Source organism: Haliotis asinina, chromosome 13, assembly GCF_037392515.1.
Source record: "Haliotis asinina isolate JCU_RB_2024 chromosome 13, JCU_Hal_asi_v2, whole genome shotgun sequence".
Classification (NCBI taxonomy): domain Eukaryota; kingdom Metazoa; phylum Mollusca; class Gastropoda; order Lepetellida; family Haliotidae; genus Haliotis; species Haliotis asinina.
Window position 1 is genome coordinate 2600169 of NC_090292.1, and position 19036 is coordinate 2619204.

At 44.3% G+C, this 19036-nt stretch overlaps 2 protein-coding genes across 4 annotated transcripts in view; both read right to left on the reverse strand.

Moving 5' to 3' along the window:
• Window positions 1-383: 383 nt before the first annotated feature.
• The window catches only part of LOC137260362 (collagen alpha-1(I) chain-like), a 53162-nt gene continuing 34509 nt past the window's right edge, over window positions 384-19036 (reverse strand). For 2 of the 3 annotated variants that reach the window (XM_067798034.1, XM_067798035.1), the window contains 5 exons: window positions 15086-15139; window positions 12715-12759; window positions 5184-5219; window positions 2193-4019; window positions 384-1480 (listed from right to left, as the gene is read on the reverse strand). In XM_067798034.1, coding sequence (XP_067654135.1) covers window positions 1260-1480; window positions 2193-4019; window positions 5184-5219; window positions 12715-12759; window positions 15086-15139 — 2183 coding nt within the window. In that variant the 3' untranslated portion in view covers window positions 384-1259. Of the gene's footprint in view, window positions 1481-2192; window positions 4020-5183; window positions 5220-11853; window positions 12051-12714; window positions 12760-15085; window positions 15140-19036 lie in introns of those variants that run through there. The other variant, XM_067798036.1, reaches the window with a different exon arrangement.
• Window positions 6104-11847, reverse strand: LOC137260359 (filaggrin-2-like; the record flags this gene model as incomplete). Its single annotated transcript, XM_067798031.1, has 1 exon — window positions 6104-11847. A coding segment is annotated over one exon (5232 nt), but the record flags the coding sequence as incomplete, so codon positions are not given.

Genomic DNA, 19036 nt, shown 5'->3' on the forward strand with positions numbered 1-19036 from the left:
GAGATGGATTATCTTCAAGCGCGGGTTATGAGTATTGACCAGCCTGTGTGTGGATACCTCTAACGCGCAGGAGTGAGTGGGTGAGCTTTTACGCCGCTTTCAGCAACTCAATACCACAGGGGACGCTGTGGTACCCTGTGGTTAAAGTGTCCGCTCGTCAGTTCGAAAGCCCTGGTTCGAATATCCGCAAACGTACAGTGCGTGAAGCCTATTCCTGGAGTCCTCTTTCGTGATATTGCCGGAAACTCGGATAAAGCGGCGTAAAACGACACTCACTCACTCTCCAGACGGGCCACGATGTTAGGTTTCAGTAACACTCTCTATTTTATCGGAAGATACAGACAACATACAGGCATCAAATCGTAGACACAACAGTAGAAAACTTGTACTCTGAACTTTATTTCGTTCTACGTCTACATGTTCAATTTTACAATGAATGCGATTCCAACCAGATCACGTGCCACGCCAGGTTGCCAGAACTTTTTAAAACCTGCCAAAGGCTGCTCTATACTTAAGAAAAATTCTCACAACAAATAGAGCATGTCGGTAATGTGAAAGCAAATTTACGGCTTGCTCTGAAATCCCTCAACTCTAATAGATTATGTTTCCTCTCCTGCCAACAGCGTGTGAAATAGGGTCGGTTGAAGCTAGTCAGCTAGGGTAATGGCGACAAAGCAACTACAAGGAATGAAGAACGTCATAAGAGTGTCAGAAATCAAACACATATCCGCCCACAAATAACAGACCAAACATAAACAGAACAATTACTTTCTTTCCTAGTACTGAAATGAACCTAATATGTAAACTATCACTGAATAATCTTAGCTCGAAATTATGATCTCCAATCTAGTTATTCATAGGTAGACTGTATATAGCAATGCACGTTGAATGTTCGTACAAACAGACGGATAGGCAGGGGGATATTCGGCTCGGTTATACTACTGCTGACACAGTTGACTGCTTCAGGTAACAATTTGATGTGACAGGTCAATATGTACCATATACTAGTTCAGTATGTACTGGCCATATCTGCTAACACTAAAAACAGGAAGGTAATGTCCTATGTTCTATTAAGTACAGCGTCTGGGCCTATCTGAACCTAGGCCGTAGACCTTGCACCACAGTCCCAAGGTGAATCAGTCCTCTTAACTATTTCCCGGACAGAAAATGATAGCGCTATTGTTTGAGATATTCATCTGCGTGCTTGTCACTGAGCCACGTGACAACTCATCTAGTCACGTGGTCCGTAACACAGTCGTTCACTCTGATTCCACTTCAGCAGAGATCGGTAACACAGCTCCGTCTCCGCCTTCGCCTGCTGCCCCTCCCCCAGCTCCACCTGCTGCTCCGCCCGCTTCTCCATGTCCTGGGGGGTTGCTTGGCCGTGAGGCGTGGCCACCATGCCGTATAACCCGCACGGATGACGTGCCGCTTCTTAAGGCATTGTTATTCCTCTTGCTTGAATGGTAACGCATGAATGCTGAAAATGAAAAGATATAAATACAAGTTTTGAAGGTGCTGTGTGCTGACGTCCTGGGCAGTTTTTGCGATGATGCCACTAATCCATCAAAGCCATTTTTTAACCTTAGACCCGCGGACAACAGACAACTCATCACCGCCTCTTTCAGGATGGGCAGTGGTGTTCGTGTTTGTAAGGTGCAGAAAGTACCAGCATTTAAGCTTATTCAGGGGAAGTAATACAATGATACATGAGATTTACACAGAGTGGTTAATGGTCTTGATGACATTTTCGTATTTTCCTTTTCTGTTTTCTTTGCCATATATTTTAAGACAATCTTAGACTTTAGTGACTGCTGAAGGCGTGATTGAGTTTTGAGCCGCCTTTGCAATATTTCAGCATGAGTGTCTACACCATTTCATTCAGTGCAGGCGACTGTGTTTGTCGTAAGAGGCGACTAACGGGATAGAGTGGTCAGGCTCGCTGACTTGGTTGACACTTGTCATCGGTTCCCAATTCCACAGTTTGATGCTCATGTTGTCGGTCACTGGATTGTCTGGTCCAGATTCGATTATTTACAGACTGCCGCCATATAGCTGGAATATTGCTGAGTGTGGCGTAAAGTTAAACTCACTCACACACTTACTCATTCAGTGCAACATGGTAGGGAATCGAACCCGGAATTCGGGATGAATTGTGTCACAGAGAAGGATCAGAAACATTTCCTACTCACGTGTTCGTGCCTGTAATGAAGATGCCCCTGCACCGCCGAGAGTTGGATTAGGACGACGGACGACACTGCTGCCAATGCTGGTTCCAGGGGACGAGGAGCGGCGTGACGCTGCCAGGCGGTAGGACAAGAAGCTGGGACGACGGCGCTGAGCCGCTACTTTGTCCTGGCTTCCAGCAACAGGAGACGCTGTTGCTTCAGTTGCTGCTTGTCTCTGCCTCTGCCTGACCAGGATAGATCCTCCCGTAGAAGGGCTTTGGATATTAGCTGAAGACCGCTTCAAGAAGACAGAAGCTCCAGGGGAGCTTGAAACTGTAGCTGAGGGTACAGGGCGAGAGACTGCGACTGCAACTGAAGGTACGGGGCGGGAGACTGAGACTGCAGGTCTTGATGGGGAGGACACTGATGAGGACTGGAAAGGTCGACCTATCTTGACGGAGGTGGGTGTAGCGGAACGAGACTCTGAGTTTGATGATTTTTGCAGCGGAAATATTGAAGCTGACTGGGCTGATCGGGATATGGTCCCTGAGAACCCTGTTTGGGAGGGGGTCGAGACTGATTTCGATTGTCGGGAGATTGTGATAGAGGGGGCCGGGCGCGAGACAGATACTGACGCTCGTTCTGGGGAAGAAACGGAGGCTGACTTGAATGGTCTGGATATTGTGACAGAGGATGAAGAAGCAGGGCGAGAGACTGAGATTGAGGGTCGTGGTGGGGAGGGGTTTGCAGCTGTATGAGATTGTCTGGATATTGTGACAGAAGCTGTGGAGGAAGGGCGAGAGACTGAGATTGAGGGTTTAGGTGGTGAGGGGTTTGTTCCAGAATGAGACTGTCTTGCTATTGTCACAGAAGCTGAGGAAGGGAAGGAGATTGAGACTCGAGATGGGCTTGCAACTGAGGATGATAGATTGGGACGCGTCAACTTGATTGCAGGTCTAGCAGTGGGTTCAGACTGGGTTGAAGTGGAAACTGTGATGGGGACGGAACGAGACTTGGTAGAGATTGATTCAGCATGAGCGGGCCTGGAAATAGTTATTGTGGCAGCTGGCCTGGGATTACTTTCACCAGGTCTCTTAACCACCGACCGGGATATAGTCAAGGAAGGTCTGGTAGAAGCAGATTCTGCACTAGTCTTGGAAGATCGAGAGATTACAACAGAGGTTTTCAAAGATGGGGCAGTTGCTGAGGAGGCTGGAACTCGTTTAACGGTCACCGTCGCCGATGCTGGTTTCGTTGCTGTTGCAGATGAACTAGAGGATGATGATAATGCTTTCAGAATCGCCTGTGGAAGATTGGTTTTGGTGTTTCCAGGAGTGTCTCCACTTGAAGTTCCAGCCTGTCCTTCCTTTCCCGTAGAGGAGGAATCAAGAGAGGAGATGCCAGTCTTTATCTTCACTGTATTGACTGAGCTGCCGTCAGGGCTTGGTCTGTTTACTGAAACTGAAGTTTTAGCAGCACCCGAACCACCAGATGCGATAAATGTGGGCCCCAGAGATCTCTGGACAGACACTGACGTTCTAGATCCTGATCCTGCAGCGGCAGATTGAGGGAATGATCCTGGAGGGTAGCGAGGCTGCCGGATGGACACCGTCTGGGCCCGGGTACTGGAGTGAGATGGAGCAAACTGTCGGGGATATTGCTGAGAAGCTGGGGGGTCGGGAGGAATGGTTCGGTAGATAGGGTTGACGCGTGTTTGAGCTGAATTCATTGGCTGCCTGAGTACTGGTTGTCCGGTCATCACTATGCTGTTATGATTGTGGCCCTGTCGGAATGTAGTTGGCGATCCAGTTGGTCTTGGGGGGCTCGGTGTTCCTGGTGGGCCAGGTGGACCTGTGGAGACATGATCTTATTGAACCACAATGGGTGAGTAAAATAAACAACTGACTTGGTTTGGACGCCGCTTGAACATTGTCTCAGTTACATGACGGCTACTAATGTCCCGGGAACAGTGCAGGGATAGCATATTTGTCGCGGATTTCAGTGCAAATCAATGGATCTTGAGGATTCGTTTTAATCCAGGGAGAAAATATTTAGGAGGGTGAGGTCCCTCTTAGCAGGGTCAAGTACAAACAACTTTGCCTTTTCGGCAATCAAATTCCAGCATTTCACTGTATCTTCTTAGATATAATGTTTCGGATCCTGTGCCCCAAGCGGAGTTTCAGCTGAAATCGTTTTCACCTGTTGCCATCCCCGAAGACCGATGTGGTGCAGGTGTCAATCGTTTAATACTTTGGTGAAACCCGAAACCACAGGCATGTTGCTCAGAAACAAAAACATACCCAGAGTAAATCGGGCTCCTCACCTACGTGCCAAGGGGACACAACTCTTCCCTTGATGTTGCCCAGCCTGGACGACTAGGCTACCTGTTCCGACATTTAGATACAGGGGAGTAGGCTGTTTCAGCGCCATAGTTCTGTTGTAAGGTTTCTCAACCACAGAAAATCATCGGATCAGGTAATAGCAAGGGCATTCAATTTACAACTACCACACTGTAGACTACCGACTCACACTTTTGAGTAAAGTGCTGATGCCGTTGAACTAAAGGAAGCACGAAACACACGTCATATCATTTTCATTACAATAACAAGATTAATGAGGTCAGACAACTTTGTTTGGTTTCCATATCCTTTGCCCATATAATGAGGCCAGAATGTCAAATGAGCGGAGAAACTTAGTCATTGGTTTTTATTTTTCACATATCCGCATACTACGTTTCTGGAAAGGAGGGCATGATAAAACAAAAGTCACAGAACAAAGGTGTTAAAGATAATTTTTCATTAAGTATCCGTCAGAAGTCTTCTTTTTATAATTCGTTTACGTTAATAGAGAGAATAAATGGCGTATTTTAGCATTCTACCGAATTTTGTTAGCGGGATATATTCTCCACAAACGTAGCTTTCCGTTTTCACACTTCAATTTTAAGGGAGTCACTGGATTTGTAAACCAAGTTTTAAAATGTCTGTCCTCAGGAACAAGCTGAAAAGGAGTACTCACCTGGGAGGCCATCTTTACCAGGCGGCCCAGGTAGACCTTAAAATGAAATAATGACCCCATTTGTATCCCGTAGGATCAGCGTCAGTAGCAACAGTTTTAGGACAGGATGCCTGACGGCAGGTGTCACGGCGTGACAGGAATATGTGCCAGTCGCATCTTTAATCATTACGTGTTCACAAGTAACACAGCTTGATACTCGCATGCACGGCGATTGGACCAATCTGGTGGTTTATATCACACTTTCAACATTGTACATCAAAATACAAACATATTCAGTTGTGGTCTTTGAACAGCTTTTGAACTAATAAATTTACGGAAGAGCGTTTTCATGGATGGCCTCTTCTTTATGGCGAGGAACACAACTCTTACGTTTTGGCCATCCTTCATTCTCCAGACGAAGGAGTAAGGATATGCTCCGAAACGTTGTGTTCCCCATTATAAAGAAGTTGACATCCATAAAGACTATGTTCCTGATGTTCGATTGTGACGTCACAACCAAGTGACGTCATAGCAAATATTCTGACGTCATGACATACGAATATTCTTCTGTACTTTGAATAGTGACAAGGGGTTTGCGAAATAACTCTGAAAAATGGTATATCTTGGACGGGGCTGAGATTTATCTACCCAAATATTTTGTTAAAAATTGTTATACACATATTTGCACCTCAGATTTTGTCGATGTTTTAGTAGATAGTACTAAAAGCAGTTGTTCGTCAGAGAAATGCAATGACGTAATACGTCAGATTAGAATTACATGTATGCTGAAACTGAAACTGTCCGTGAGTGAGTCTTAGAGTGCTGTCTGAATGATGGACGATTGCCAGTCACGGTCACTTCATCCCAGGTAATTGCAATATTTTTATATGGGTCGACAAAATGTAAAAAATAAGTCCCAAAACACAAACAACAACAACAAAGGGATTACAAAATGATTTTATTGAGTGTTTTTCGGGAAACACATAAACAAGAAAATATTCTTTTTTTATGTCAAATATTCGTGAATACTGTTTCACCTTCAGCAGGTTTTCAGTAAATAATTCGTTAATATAATTACGTATCGTATTGTGGTCAGACACATGTGATACATCAGTTTACAAAACAGTAACCAGCATTTCATATCCAAAATTTAGTCATTTAATTGAAACGAAATGTCATATTGTATCTGGCACACTATTGTGGTCTGCATGATATACAGTGCACGTCATAAAACATACAGTTTGGAATTTTAAGATTTAATTGTCAAATTGTTTTACACACTTTAACGCACTGACTTTGTTCATTATATGTAATGTGCTGTTTATCCCTTGTATCGTAAACATCAGGCAGCCGTAGAGAATTTTTATGTAGACATAACTCCGATATGTCTACAAGACATATATATGACATATAGATGATAAACATATCCCATTATTACTTCAGGGCTGTTTTTTCAGGCGCTTGGTGGTCTTACTTTGTATTTAGAAAATAGTCCCTCAGTGACTGACCGTTTCCCTCTGAAGCTGCCTGATTGCTGGTTAGTGACGATTTGCTGCTGATTATTCTGTTGCCCAGCAACGACGCCATTTCCGGGTGGTGACGGAAGGTTGACAGATTGCTGAAGGACAGTTCCGGTCCTGCCAATGTTGCCAGCAGTGGCACCGTGTGCCGTCCCGGGAGCAGAGTGGGTGAACACGTTCCCTGTAGGTTGTCCTTCCAGATGAATGACTTGTCCAGCATTTGCCCCCTGTGTGCCAGGCATGCCGTGTATAGGTAACACTCCACCTTGAGCCTTGTACCTCAGTGCATCTGTGGGGTCCATCACCATCCTCCCGCCCACACCAACCTCAAAGGACACTGGTTCAGCCCCTAACATTCCGGTTCCTTTGTTTCTGTAGGGTAGGACCAGGTCCCTGACTCGGGCTGGACCAGTCATCGCTCCTCCAAGTCCAGTTGCCATAGCTCCTGTTGCTCCTCCTCCCGCCATCGCGGTTTTACCCCCCACCATTGTCTGTTTGACAACCATGCTACTCTGAGCCATGCCGCCTTGGCTACCTGTGTTCATCTGGCCAGGCACACTAGATGTTCCGACACTCTGAATAGATCCCCCGGCAGTTAGACCACCAGCTTGGCCAGTGTTCATCTGGGAGCCAGCATTATTGTTTTGAAAGGTTCCGCCTGATATCCCTTGATTGATCCCATTTTGGGCGCCATTTTGTAATCCTTGACCCATGCCATTCTGAATTCCTTGACTGACGCCATTTTGCATGCCTTGACTCACTCCATTTTGCATGCCCTGCCCAACAACATTTTGCATTCCTTGACTGACTCCATTTTGCATGCCTTGACTGACTCCATTTTGCATGCCTTGGCTGACTCCATTTTGTATGCCCTGATTGGGTCCATTTTGCATGCCTTGACTCACTCCATTTTGCATGCCTTGACTCACTCCATTTTGCATGCCTTGGCTGACTCCATTTTGTATGCCCTGATTGGGTCCATTTTGCATGCCTTGACTGACTCCATTTTGCATGCCTTGACTCACTCCATTTTGCATGCCTTGGCTGACTCCATTTTGTATGCCCTGATTGGGTCCATTTTGCATTCCCTGACTCACTCCATTTTGTATGCCCTGACTGACGCCATTTTGCATGCCTTGAGTGTTTCCATTTTGCATGACTTGACTGGTGCCACTGTGCATTCCCTGGTTGACGCCATTTTGCATGCTCTGCCCAACAACATTTTGCATTCCTTGACTCACGCCATTTTGCATGCCTTGACTGACCCCATTTTGCATGCCATGATTGGCGCTGTTTTGCATACCTAGAGTGTTTCCATTTTGCATGCCTTGACTGGCGCCATTTTGCATTCCCTGGTTGACGCTATTTTGTATGCTCTGCCCAACAACATTTTGCATGGCTTGATTGGGGCCATTTTGCATGCCCTGATTGACGAAAGTTTGCATGCCTTGATTGACGCCATTCTGCACACCTTGATTCACGCCATTTTGCATGCCCCGGTGGACACCATTTTGCATACCTTGATTGACGTCATTTCGCATGGTCTGACCAACAACAGACATTCCTTGATTAACACCACTTTGAACTCCTTGAGAATAACTCTGACCCATGCTGTTCTGCGTCCCTTGATTCATCTGTGCTGACATTGTATTCCCTGCCAGGCCAGTATTGGTCTGTGACAGTCCATGATTAACAGTTCCTGCCTGCCCTTGACCATTATGACCAGTTGACCCTAGATGTCCAGTCCCCTGACCACGCCCCTGGGTGTTGTAAGAGTTGGACACGCCTGTCTGGCTATTGGTGCCCATACTAGACTGTGCAAGACCCTGACTCATCTTCTGTCCCGACCCAGCAGCTGATGACTGTATGGACTGTTGAGTCTGCTGTCCAGCATACGTCCGTGCACCACTGATCTGATTCTGACTCTGTACTGAAGTGTGTGTGTTTCCGGTCCGAATTCCACCCGAGGTAATCTGGCCTTGAGATCCAGTATTACCGTAACTTGATAATTGTTTCGCTCCCGTGTTCTGGGTCTGCATTACTGGTTGATTATTTACAGATTGGCCATTTGCTGCAGTATTCGTCTGGCCCAGGAGGTTCTGACCATACAATGCGGCATTCGTCTGGCCCTGGCTCTTCTGACCATGCGATGCAGCACTAGTCTGAACCTGCCCATTGACCTGCTTTTGTCCCTGCAGGTTATACCTATATTTCAAGGCAGCTTGTTGCATGGCGCTACCTTGTATACTTTGGCTGGTCTGTGTTTGAACTAGTCCACCGTAGCTTGTGCCCTGACTGTTTCCAGGAGAATCTATTCCTTGTTGAGGACCAGCAGGTGCCACACCTGGTCTATTCGCTGGACCGCTCGGGACGTTATTGGTGTTTTTACTATCAGCCTGCATATATGCTGGTTGCCCAATTCCGTTCTTTCTTCCCATTAGGGGATTTTGTTGTGGCGCTTTCTGACTCTTTGACTGATAGGACTGTTGCTGTTTATATCCACTATTCTGCTGGTTCTGTGGCTGAGGTTGATTACCTACATTCTGTGGTGGTTGTTGTGGCTTCTGCGGATATCCTCCCTGTGCAGGCTGCTGCTGCTGTTGTTGAGGCTGATATCCTACGATCTGTTGCGGTTGCTGTGATTTCTGTTGATAACCCCCCTGTTGAGTCTGCTGTTGCTGTTGCTGTTGTTGATATCCTACGTTCTGTTGTGCTTGCCGTGGTTTACTATGATATCCCCCGAGTTGAGGTTGCTGCTGCTGTGTTTGAGTCTGTTGTTGATATCCCACCTTCTGCTGTGATTTCTGATATCCACCTTGTTGAGGTTGCTGTTGCTGTTGTTCCTGCCCTAACGTTTGCTGAGGTTGTTGATATCCAACTTGTTGCTCTTGTTTCTGGGTCGGATTCGGACGACTCTGGTAGGATGTGCCTGAACTGCTTTGATAAGAGGTAAGTCCTGAAGCTGGGATCTTTAGATCCCTGTCCTGTCTGGTTCCAGATTTCCAGCTCTTGGCCTGGCCAACACTATCGTGTTGAAAACCGACTTGGGACTGCACATTCTGACTTTGTGTGTTGAGGTTTTGAGATTGCCCTGATGGAGTCGGACTGTTGTTGGTTTGATATCCTAAGTTCTGAGATAATTTGGACATCACTATTTGAGAAGGAGATGGTGAATATTTGCTCTGGTAACCAGCTGGCTGTTGTTGGTTATTTGATGACTGAGACTGTTGGCCATTCGGAGGAGAATTCTGCTTCTGTTGTGTGCCGTAGGTGTTTGAAATTTCGGGATTTGGCTGAGGATTATAGGAACGAATTTGTGGTGGAGGATCTTGCGGTTTTTGGAGAGGTTGGTTGTCAAATGAAACCTTCGTATTCGAGGGCTTATTGTTTGTAACCTTTGAATTTTGCTTTGCGCTATACGCTCCAGTTACTCGCCTCAATGTGAGGGTTATTTTTCGTGGAGGGTGGGGTACTGAAGGTCGAACTGGAGGTTTATCATTTGCTTGTTGTTGACTGTTCTGAAACCTCGACGGATAAGCTGGTTCTGTGTTCTGAACTTGCTGATTACCAGCGCTAGGTTCAAGTTTGAGGACTGGTTCTTTTTTGTACTCTCGTACACTTGATCTAGTTTTTTGCACTGGGTGCGAATTCCCAGTACGATGTCCAGGACTTCTGGGTCGGTAATTGGGTGAGTGGTTCTGTGGAGAGGTGGCTGCTGTCTGGGGTGTTGGCACACGCGACTGAACCCGCGGAGGTGATTGTGCAGCCGACGATATGGGCATGGTGCTGGATCTAGCATTCTCTGTGATTTTCTGGCCCCTTCTCCGTAAAAACCGAGGACGGTACGTTGACGAAGATGTGTTGGTCTGCCTTACCCTGAACAAGGGCGCTTTCTTGAAACCAGGTCTTGAAAGTGGAGCTCTTACAGTTACGGATCCGGACCTGAATCCTGTCCTTGATGTTGCAGCCTTCAAACCAGAAAACCGAATAATAGGTTTTGAAAACGAGTTAGAGCGGTCTCTAATGTAGGGTTCTGCTGTTGTTGTCTGTTTGTTTATATCATAGCCTTGAGGCCGGGTTTGAGCAGATGCGTGGTTTGCCTTTGGTTCCTTGTTGACATAGTTACCGGGTGACTCCTGGCGAGTGTTGGATTTGGATGCTGAGGGATGGATGATCTCTCCTTTCTCATTGTGTTTAAGACGTGATGGAGAACTGGACAAACGTGATGATGTAGAGGCTGACAGAGAAACAACCACATGTTTGATCTGGGCATTTGGCTCTTCAACAGGCTTTTTATACCCAGATGCATAATTAGGGTCAACATTAGGTCTGTTGTTTAAGGAGACAGAACTGTCTGTTTGACCAAGATTTGATTTTGACTTTTCAAGATACTGAGCCGGATCTACTATCTGCTTCAAGGGGACGGTTTTAGGCACATTTAACCTGGATGAACTAATTGGTCTTGGTGTTGTTTGTTCTGGAACCAGTAAGTCACTGGCGACAGACATGCCTGGAGGGAAAGTACCTTCTGGAATCTTGTCACCAATAAATCTAGCAGCATCTTTCTCAAGAATTGAAAATTCTGCTGGTGACAGAGATGCGACTACCTTTTTTCTTGGCCCTATTACCCTTGGATCTTCGTGCAATCTTGTCACCCCTCTGTCAGGGCCAGTCCCGATGTTACCGGAACCCGGTACTGCTGACACTGTTCCTGATGGGACAGATTTCCTTGATTTTGACTGTTCTGCGTTGTTAGACTGATTTGGACCTTTTGACAGGTACATGGGCTTTGAGTCTGTTTTGGCTGAATTAAAAAGCGTCCCTGGACTGGAAGACCCTGAATTATCATGACTGTTTGTTGGGTAGTTTGGTCTTGTAATATCCTGATCAAAGCTAGTCTTGGGTCGTTGTTCATGCTGAGCTCCTGAACTTGGGTAATTACTTAATTCCTTCTTTACATAAGGTCTCTTTGTTATGTCCTGCTGGTAAGGGGGAGGGGTGGAACCATAGAATGTGACTGCGCCTACAGGCACATCTATTCCTGTTCCATACTGTGTTCCCGACGCTGAACGACCTTCACCCCAGCTCGGATCTGAACCATGTTTTCTATAAGGTTTTCCTGAAATGGATGATTCTGTTTTCTTAGGCTCAGAAACTACACGTATTCTTACATGAGAATCAATTAATCTAGCTGCAGTAGTTGTTGGCTTTGGAGTAGTAGTAGTTGTTGTTGTGGGCGGTGGCGGTGGCGGTGGTTGTGGGCGTGGCGGTAGCTGTGGCGCTGGTCGATACACGTGACTAGTGTACTTCCGCCAAGAGGAGACAATCGGTGTTCTGGCTCCGTGCCGTTTATCCAGTGGTCCAGACCCTGGAAAATGGGCCTCTGATGAAATTAGTCATTACAAGGATATGAGAGTCATTCATTCGTGTGTAGTCGTTTTAATTTAGGTTGACAGTGTATTGCAAATTCTTGTACTCTTTCCATATCGCGCCAACTCACACAGTAAAATGACTATTGATATCGTAGAATCCTTAAATGCTTTAGTAAATCCAGCCGTGCTGCAGTATGAAACACTAGATGTGTGGCAATCGCAACATATTTAAATGCTAACACCTTACACCGACTCTTGATGTTGAATTACAACGATTACTGCAGAAAAGTGTAGGTTCCTGTGAACCTATGTTGTACCCTGTGGTTAGTTCCATGCGGGTATTTTTTTTCTACCACATTAATTTTGTATTTGTTATAGAAATATTGGCACAAACTCTTTTAATGGGTATCTCACTGCATTCATTCCTATAAAATATAATAAAAATAATCTCTGTTAATGGACTCTCCCAATCTCAGCCCGTCCAGTAAGAAATAGCTCCGCCCACACCAAAAAAAAAACACCTCTTCCATTTAATGTCATGACGAACATGCCTTTCGCTCGAGATTAAAGATGTATAAGTGGCTTTACGTCACCAACACTTGTCAAGCACGTGTCTGTTCGTTTACACGTTATGACAGTAAGTGGAAAGATAATACTCACCAGCAAACCCTCGCCATCCTCTTGGTCCTTGTGGACCCTCTACGCCTGGAACAACAGGTAGTCAGTCAGAGAAATGACAGCTCATATACAAGCAGGGCACCTGCACCTGACCCACATTATCCTAGTCTAGGTCCAGATACAAGATGTAATTCTATGCTAAGACCTCCCATGCTGCATCCTATGATAGATCCACACTAACCTAGCCAAGGTGCGCACTACCATATTCTAGGTCCACATTATCCTTTACTAGATGCACATTATCCTATGCTAGATCTACATTATCCTATGCTAGATCCACATTATCATGCGATGGATCCACACTAACCTATCTTAGGTGCACACTACCCTATTCTAGATCCTTATTATCCTTTACTAGATCTACATTATCCAATGCTAGGTCAATATTATCCTTTACTAGATCCACATTACCCTACACTAGGTCCGACATTAACCTTTGCTAGGCTCACATTAACCTATGCAATGTCCGGATGTATCTACGTTAGGTCCTATTCCATTTCCGATTTATCCTACGCTATTTCTGCATTATCCTATGCTAGGTCCCCATTATCCTATGCTATTTCTGCATAATCCTATGCTAGGTCCCCATTATCCTATGCTAGGTCCCCATTATCCTATGCTATTTCCGCATTATCCTATGCTAGGTCCCCATTATCCTATGCTAGGTCTCCATAATCCTATGCTATTTCCGCATTATCCTATGCTAGGTCCCCATTATCCTATGTTATTTCTGCATTATCCTATGCTAGGTCCCCATTATCCTATGCTAGGTCCCCATTATCCTATGCAATTTCTGCATTATCCTATGCTACGTCCCCATTATCCTATGCTATTTCTGCATTATCCTATGCTAGGTCCCCATTATCCTATGCTATTTCTCCATTATCCTATGCTAGGTCCCCATTATCCTATGCTATTTCTCCATTATCCTATGCTAGGTCCCCAATATCCTATGCTATTTCTGCATTATCCTATGCTAGGTCTCCATTATCCTATGCTATTTCTGCATTATCCTATGCTAGGTCTCCATTATCCTATGCTATTTCTGCATTATCTTATGCTAGGTCCCCATTATCCTATGCTATTTCCGCATTATCCTGTGCTAGATCCCCATTATCCTATGCTATTTCCGCATTATACTGTGCTAGATCCCCATTATCCTATGCTATTTCTGCATTTTCCTATGCTAGGAAAGAAATACCCTATGCTAGGCCAAAATGAACCTTTGCTATGTCCACATCATTCTGTGCTAATGTTCTATGTTTGGTTCGCACAAACCTATGCCTGGCGCACATTTACCAATTCTATGTCCGCAATAAGCTACGCGAAGCCACGTAAAGCAAAATCAATGGTCATCGTCAATCTCTGATTGTCTGTCCTAAAGTCAGTTATTGACAGGTCACTGTCATACTAAAACACAGGTGACACAATTTGTTGTTGCAGTGGAATAGATCGGAATTGTGTCGTTGAACAGAGCGACTTAACTGACTGTGTCACTGTGCCATCACCACTGACTGACATTGCAAATCACTACCCAAAAGCACAATTAGCTTTTTATCACATGAGGTTGTTTTGTGACGGTGCTACTCAGTGTTCCAAGAGTAATACATTTTTGTGTCTGGCGTTCATTTGGGGTCAGTAGTGTGCTCTATGTTCTGATATATACTGTAGACTACAATCCTCGTCTCATGTAGAGAGTGGCGGTGGGGTAGCCTGGTGGTTAAAGCGTTCGCTCGTCACGCCGAAGACCCGGGTTCGATACCCCACATGGGTACAATGTGTGAGGCCCATTTTCTGGTGTCCTCCGCCGTGAATGTTGCTCAAAGCGGTGTAAAACCAAAACTCACTCACTCACTCTCATGTAGAGAACATTGGAGAAGCACCTGGAAATATGTTGGTCGGTATAAAAGGGAGAAAACTCTTGAAACCCATCTCAACTTACAGCTTAGTTACAAGAATGCCAACAATTATATGGACATCATATGTAAGCTTGTACTTGACTAGTTTTGGGATGAATGCCCTTTGTAGTGATCTGTAGTAATTCGTAAACTTTGTATATGTTTGGAACACAATCGTAAACTATATCACATTTCTTAACACAAAGTTCATGTCAAGTACTGTCTTAACTTTAACTAATGAACCAACACACTGAGGTTGTCCTCAGTACTAATTATAAAACTCATTCCTTCGGGAAGTAAAGAAAATATTGTATAACTGTGTACATAAATACTGATAAATTGTGAACGATTATGCCAGGACACAGATGTTACATCGAGACAACCAAGATGTCGAGATATCAGAGTTCCACACAACGGTGGTCGACTGCATTTCTTACTTAAAACAATTAACCTACCTGCCGGTCCCTTTTCGCCCTGTAGACCTGAGGGTCCCAAACCTCCAGGATTACCTGAAATACAGGGGTGTAATGAAAACAGGAAAATAGTGGACTTGAACAAAGTTCATGAACGTCTTATCCATACAAGGAAGGTGCATAGTGATGTATCTGATGTAACTGATGTGTCTGATGTGACTGATGTGACTGATGTGACTGATGTATCTGATGTAACTGATGCGTCTGATGTGACTGATGTAACTGATGTGACTGTTGTAACTGATGTGACTGATGTAACTGATGTATCTGATGTAACTGATGCGTCTGATGTGACTGTTGTAACTGATGCGTCTGATGTGACTGATGTGACTGATGTATCTGATGTAACTGACGTGTCTGATGTATCTGATGTAACTCATGCGTCTGATGTGACTGTTGTAACTGATGTGACTGATGTATCTGATGTAACTGACGTGTCTGATGTATCTGATGTAATTGATGTGTCCGATGTATCTGATGTAACTGATGTGACTAATGTAACTGATGTGTCTGATGTGACTGATGTGACTGATGTGACTGATGTAACTCATGTGTCTGATGTGCCTGATGTATCTGATGTGCCTGATGTGCCTGATATGCCTGATGTGCCTGATGTATCTGATGTATCTGATGTGACAGATGTAACTGATGTGTCTGATGTGACTGCTGTGACTGCTGTGACTGATGTGCCTGATGTGCCTGATGTAACTGATGTAACTGATATGTCTGATGTAACTGATGTGACTGATGTGACTGATGTGACTGATGTGCCTGATGTGCCTGATGTGACTGATGTGTCTGATGTAACTGTTGCGTCTGATGTGACTGATGTGACTGATGTGACTGATGTAACTGATGTGACTGATGTGTCTGATGTAACTGATGTGAATGATGTGACTGATGTAACTCATGTGTCTGATGTGACTTATGTGACTGATGTAACTGATGTGACTGATGTGCCTGATGTGCCTGATGTATCTGATGTGACTGATGTAACTGATGTGACTGATGTGTCTGATGTAACTGATGTAACTGATGTGACTGATGTGTCTGATGTAACTGATGTGACTGATGTGACTGATGTGACTGTTGTAACTGATGTGACTGATGTATCTGATGTAACTGATGTGACTGATGTATCTGATGTAACTGATGTGTCTGATGTATCTGATTTAATTGATGTGTCTGATGTATCTGATGTAACTGATGTGACTGATGTAACTGATGTGACTGATGTAACTGATGTGACTGATGTAACTGATGTGACTGATGTGACTGTTGTAACTGATGTGACTGATGTGTCTGATGTAACTGATGTGACCGATGTATCTGATGTAACTGATGTGTCTGATGTATCTGATGTAATTGATGTGTCTGATGTATCTGATGTAACTGATGTGTCTGATGTAACTGATGCGTCTGATGTGACTGATGTGACTGATGTGACTGATGTAACTCATGTGTCTGATGTGCCTGATGTATCTGATGTGCCTGATGTGACTGATGTGCCTGATGTGCCTGATGTATCTGATGTATCTGATGTGACAGATGTAGCTGATGTGACTGATGTGACTGATGTGACTGATGTGCCTGATGTGCCTGATGTGCCTGATGTGCCTGATGTAACTGATGCGTCTGATGTGACTGATGAGACTGATGTAACTGATGTGACTGATGTATCTGATGTAACTGATGTGTCGGATGTATCTGATGTAATTGATGTGTCTGATGTATCTGATGTAACTGATGTGTCGGATGTAGCTGATGTGACTGATGTGACTGATGTGACAGATGTAACTGATGTGTCTGATGTGACTGGTGTGACTGATGTAACTGATGTGACTGATGTGTCTGATGTATCTGATGTAACTAATGTAACTGATGTAACTAACTTAACTAATGTAACTAATGTAACTGATGTGACTGTTGTAACTGATGTGTCTGATGTAACTGACGTGACTGATGTATCTGATGTAATTGATGTGTCTGATGTGACTGATGTGACTGATGTGACTCATGTAACTCATGTGTCTCATGTGCCTGATGTATCTGATGTGCCTGATGTGACTGATGTGCCTGATGTGCCTGATGTATCTGATGTATCTGATGTGACAGATGTAACTGATGTGTCTGATGTGACTGATGTGACTGATGTGACTGATGTAACTCATGTCCCTGATGTGCCTGATGTATCTGATGTACTGATGTGACAGATGTAACTGATGTGTCTGATGTGACTGATGTGACTGATGTGACTGATGTAACTCATGTGTCTGATGTGCCTGATGTGCCTGATGTAACTGATGTAACTGATGTAACTGATGTAACTGATGTGAATGAGGTGTCTGATGTAACTGATGTAACTGATGTGACAGATGTGCCTGATGTGCCTGATGTGACTGATGTGTCTGATGTAACTGATGCGTCTGATGTGACTGATGTGACTGATGTGACTGATGTAACTGATGTGAATGATGTGTCTGATGTAACTGATGTGACTGATGTGACTGAAGTGACTGATGTGTCTGAAGTAACTGATGTAACTGATGTGACTGATGTGTCTGATGTAACTGATGTGACTGATGTAACTGATGTAGTTGATGTGACTGATGTGACTGTTGTAACTGATGTGACTCATGTATCTGATGTAACTGATGTGTCTGATGTATCTGATGTAACTGATGTGTCGAATGTAACTGATGTGACTGATGTGACTGATGTGACTGATGTATCTGATGTCACTGATGTAACTGATGTCACTGATGTGTCTGATGTATCTGATGTAACTGATGTGACTGTTGTAACTGATGTGATTGTTGTAACTGATGTCACTGATGTAACTGATGTGACTGATGTGACTGGTGTGACTGATGTAACTGATGTGACTGATGTGTCTGATGTATCTGATGTAACTAATGTAACTGATGTAACTATTTTAACTAATGTAACTAATGTAACTGATGTGACTGATGTAACTGATGTGTCTGATGTAACTGACGTGACTGATGTATCTGATGTGGCTATTGTAACTGATGTGTCTGATGTATCTCATGTGACTGATGTAACTGATGTGACTGATGTGACGATGTGACTGATGTGACGATGTAACTGATGTGACTGATGTAACTGATGTGTCTGATGTAACTGATGGGACTGATGTGCCTGATGTGTCTGATGTATCTGATGTGACTGATGTGACTGATGTGACTGATGTGACTGATGTAACTGATGTAACTGATGTGACTGATGTAACTGATGTAACTGATGTGCCTGATGTATCTGATGTAACTGATGTGTCTGATGTATCTGAAGTAACTGATGTAACTAATTTAACTAATGTAGCTAATGTAACTGATGTGTCTGATATATCTGATGTAACTGATGTAACTGATGCGTCTCATGTGACTGTTGTAGCTGATGCGTCTGATGTGACTGATGTGACTGATGTATCTGATGTAACTGATGCGTCTGATGTGACTGTTGTAACTGATGTGACTGTTGTAACTGATGTGACTGATGTGTCTGATGTAACTGCCATGTCTGATGTATCTGATGTAATTGATGTGTCTGATGTATCTGATGTAACTGACGTGACTGTTGTAACTGATGTGACTGTTGTAACTGATGTGAATGATGTAACTGATGTGACTGAAGTATCTGATGTAACTGATGTGACAGATGTAACTGATGTGTCTGATGTGACTGATGTGACTGATGTAACTCATGTATCTGATGTGACTGATGTGACTGATGTAACTGATGTGACTGATGTGCCTGATGTATCTGATGTGACTGATGTGTCTGATTTAACTGATGTGACTGATGTGACTGATGTGTCTGATGTAACTGATGTAACTGATGTGACTGATGTGTCTGATGTAACTGATGTAACTGATGTAACTGATGTGACTGATGTGTCTGATGTGACTGATG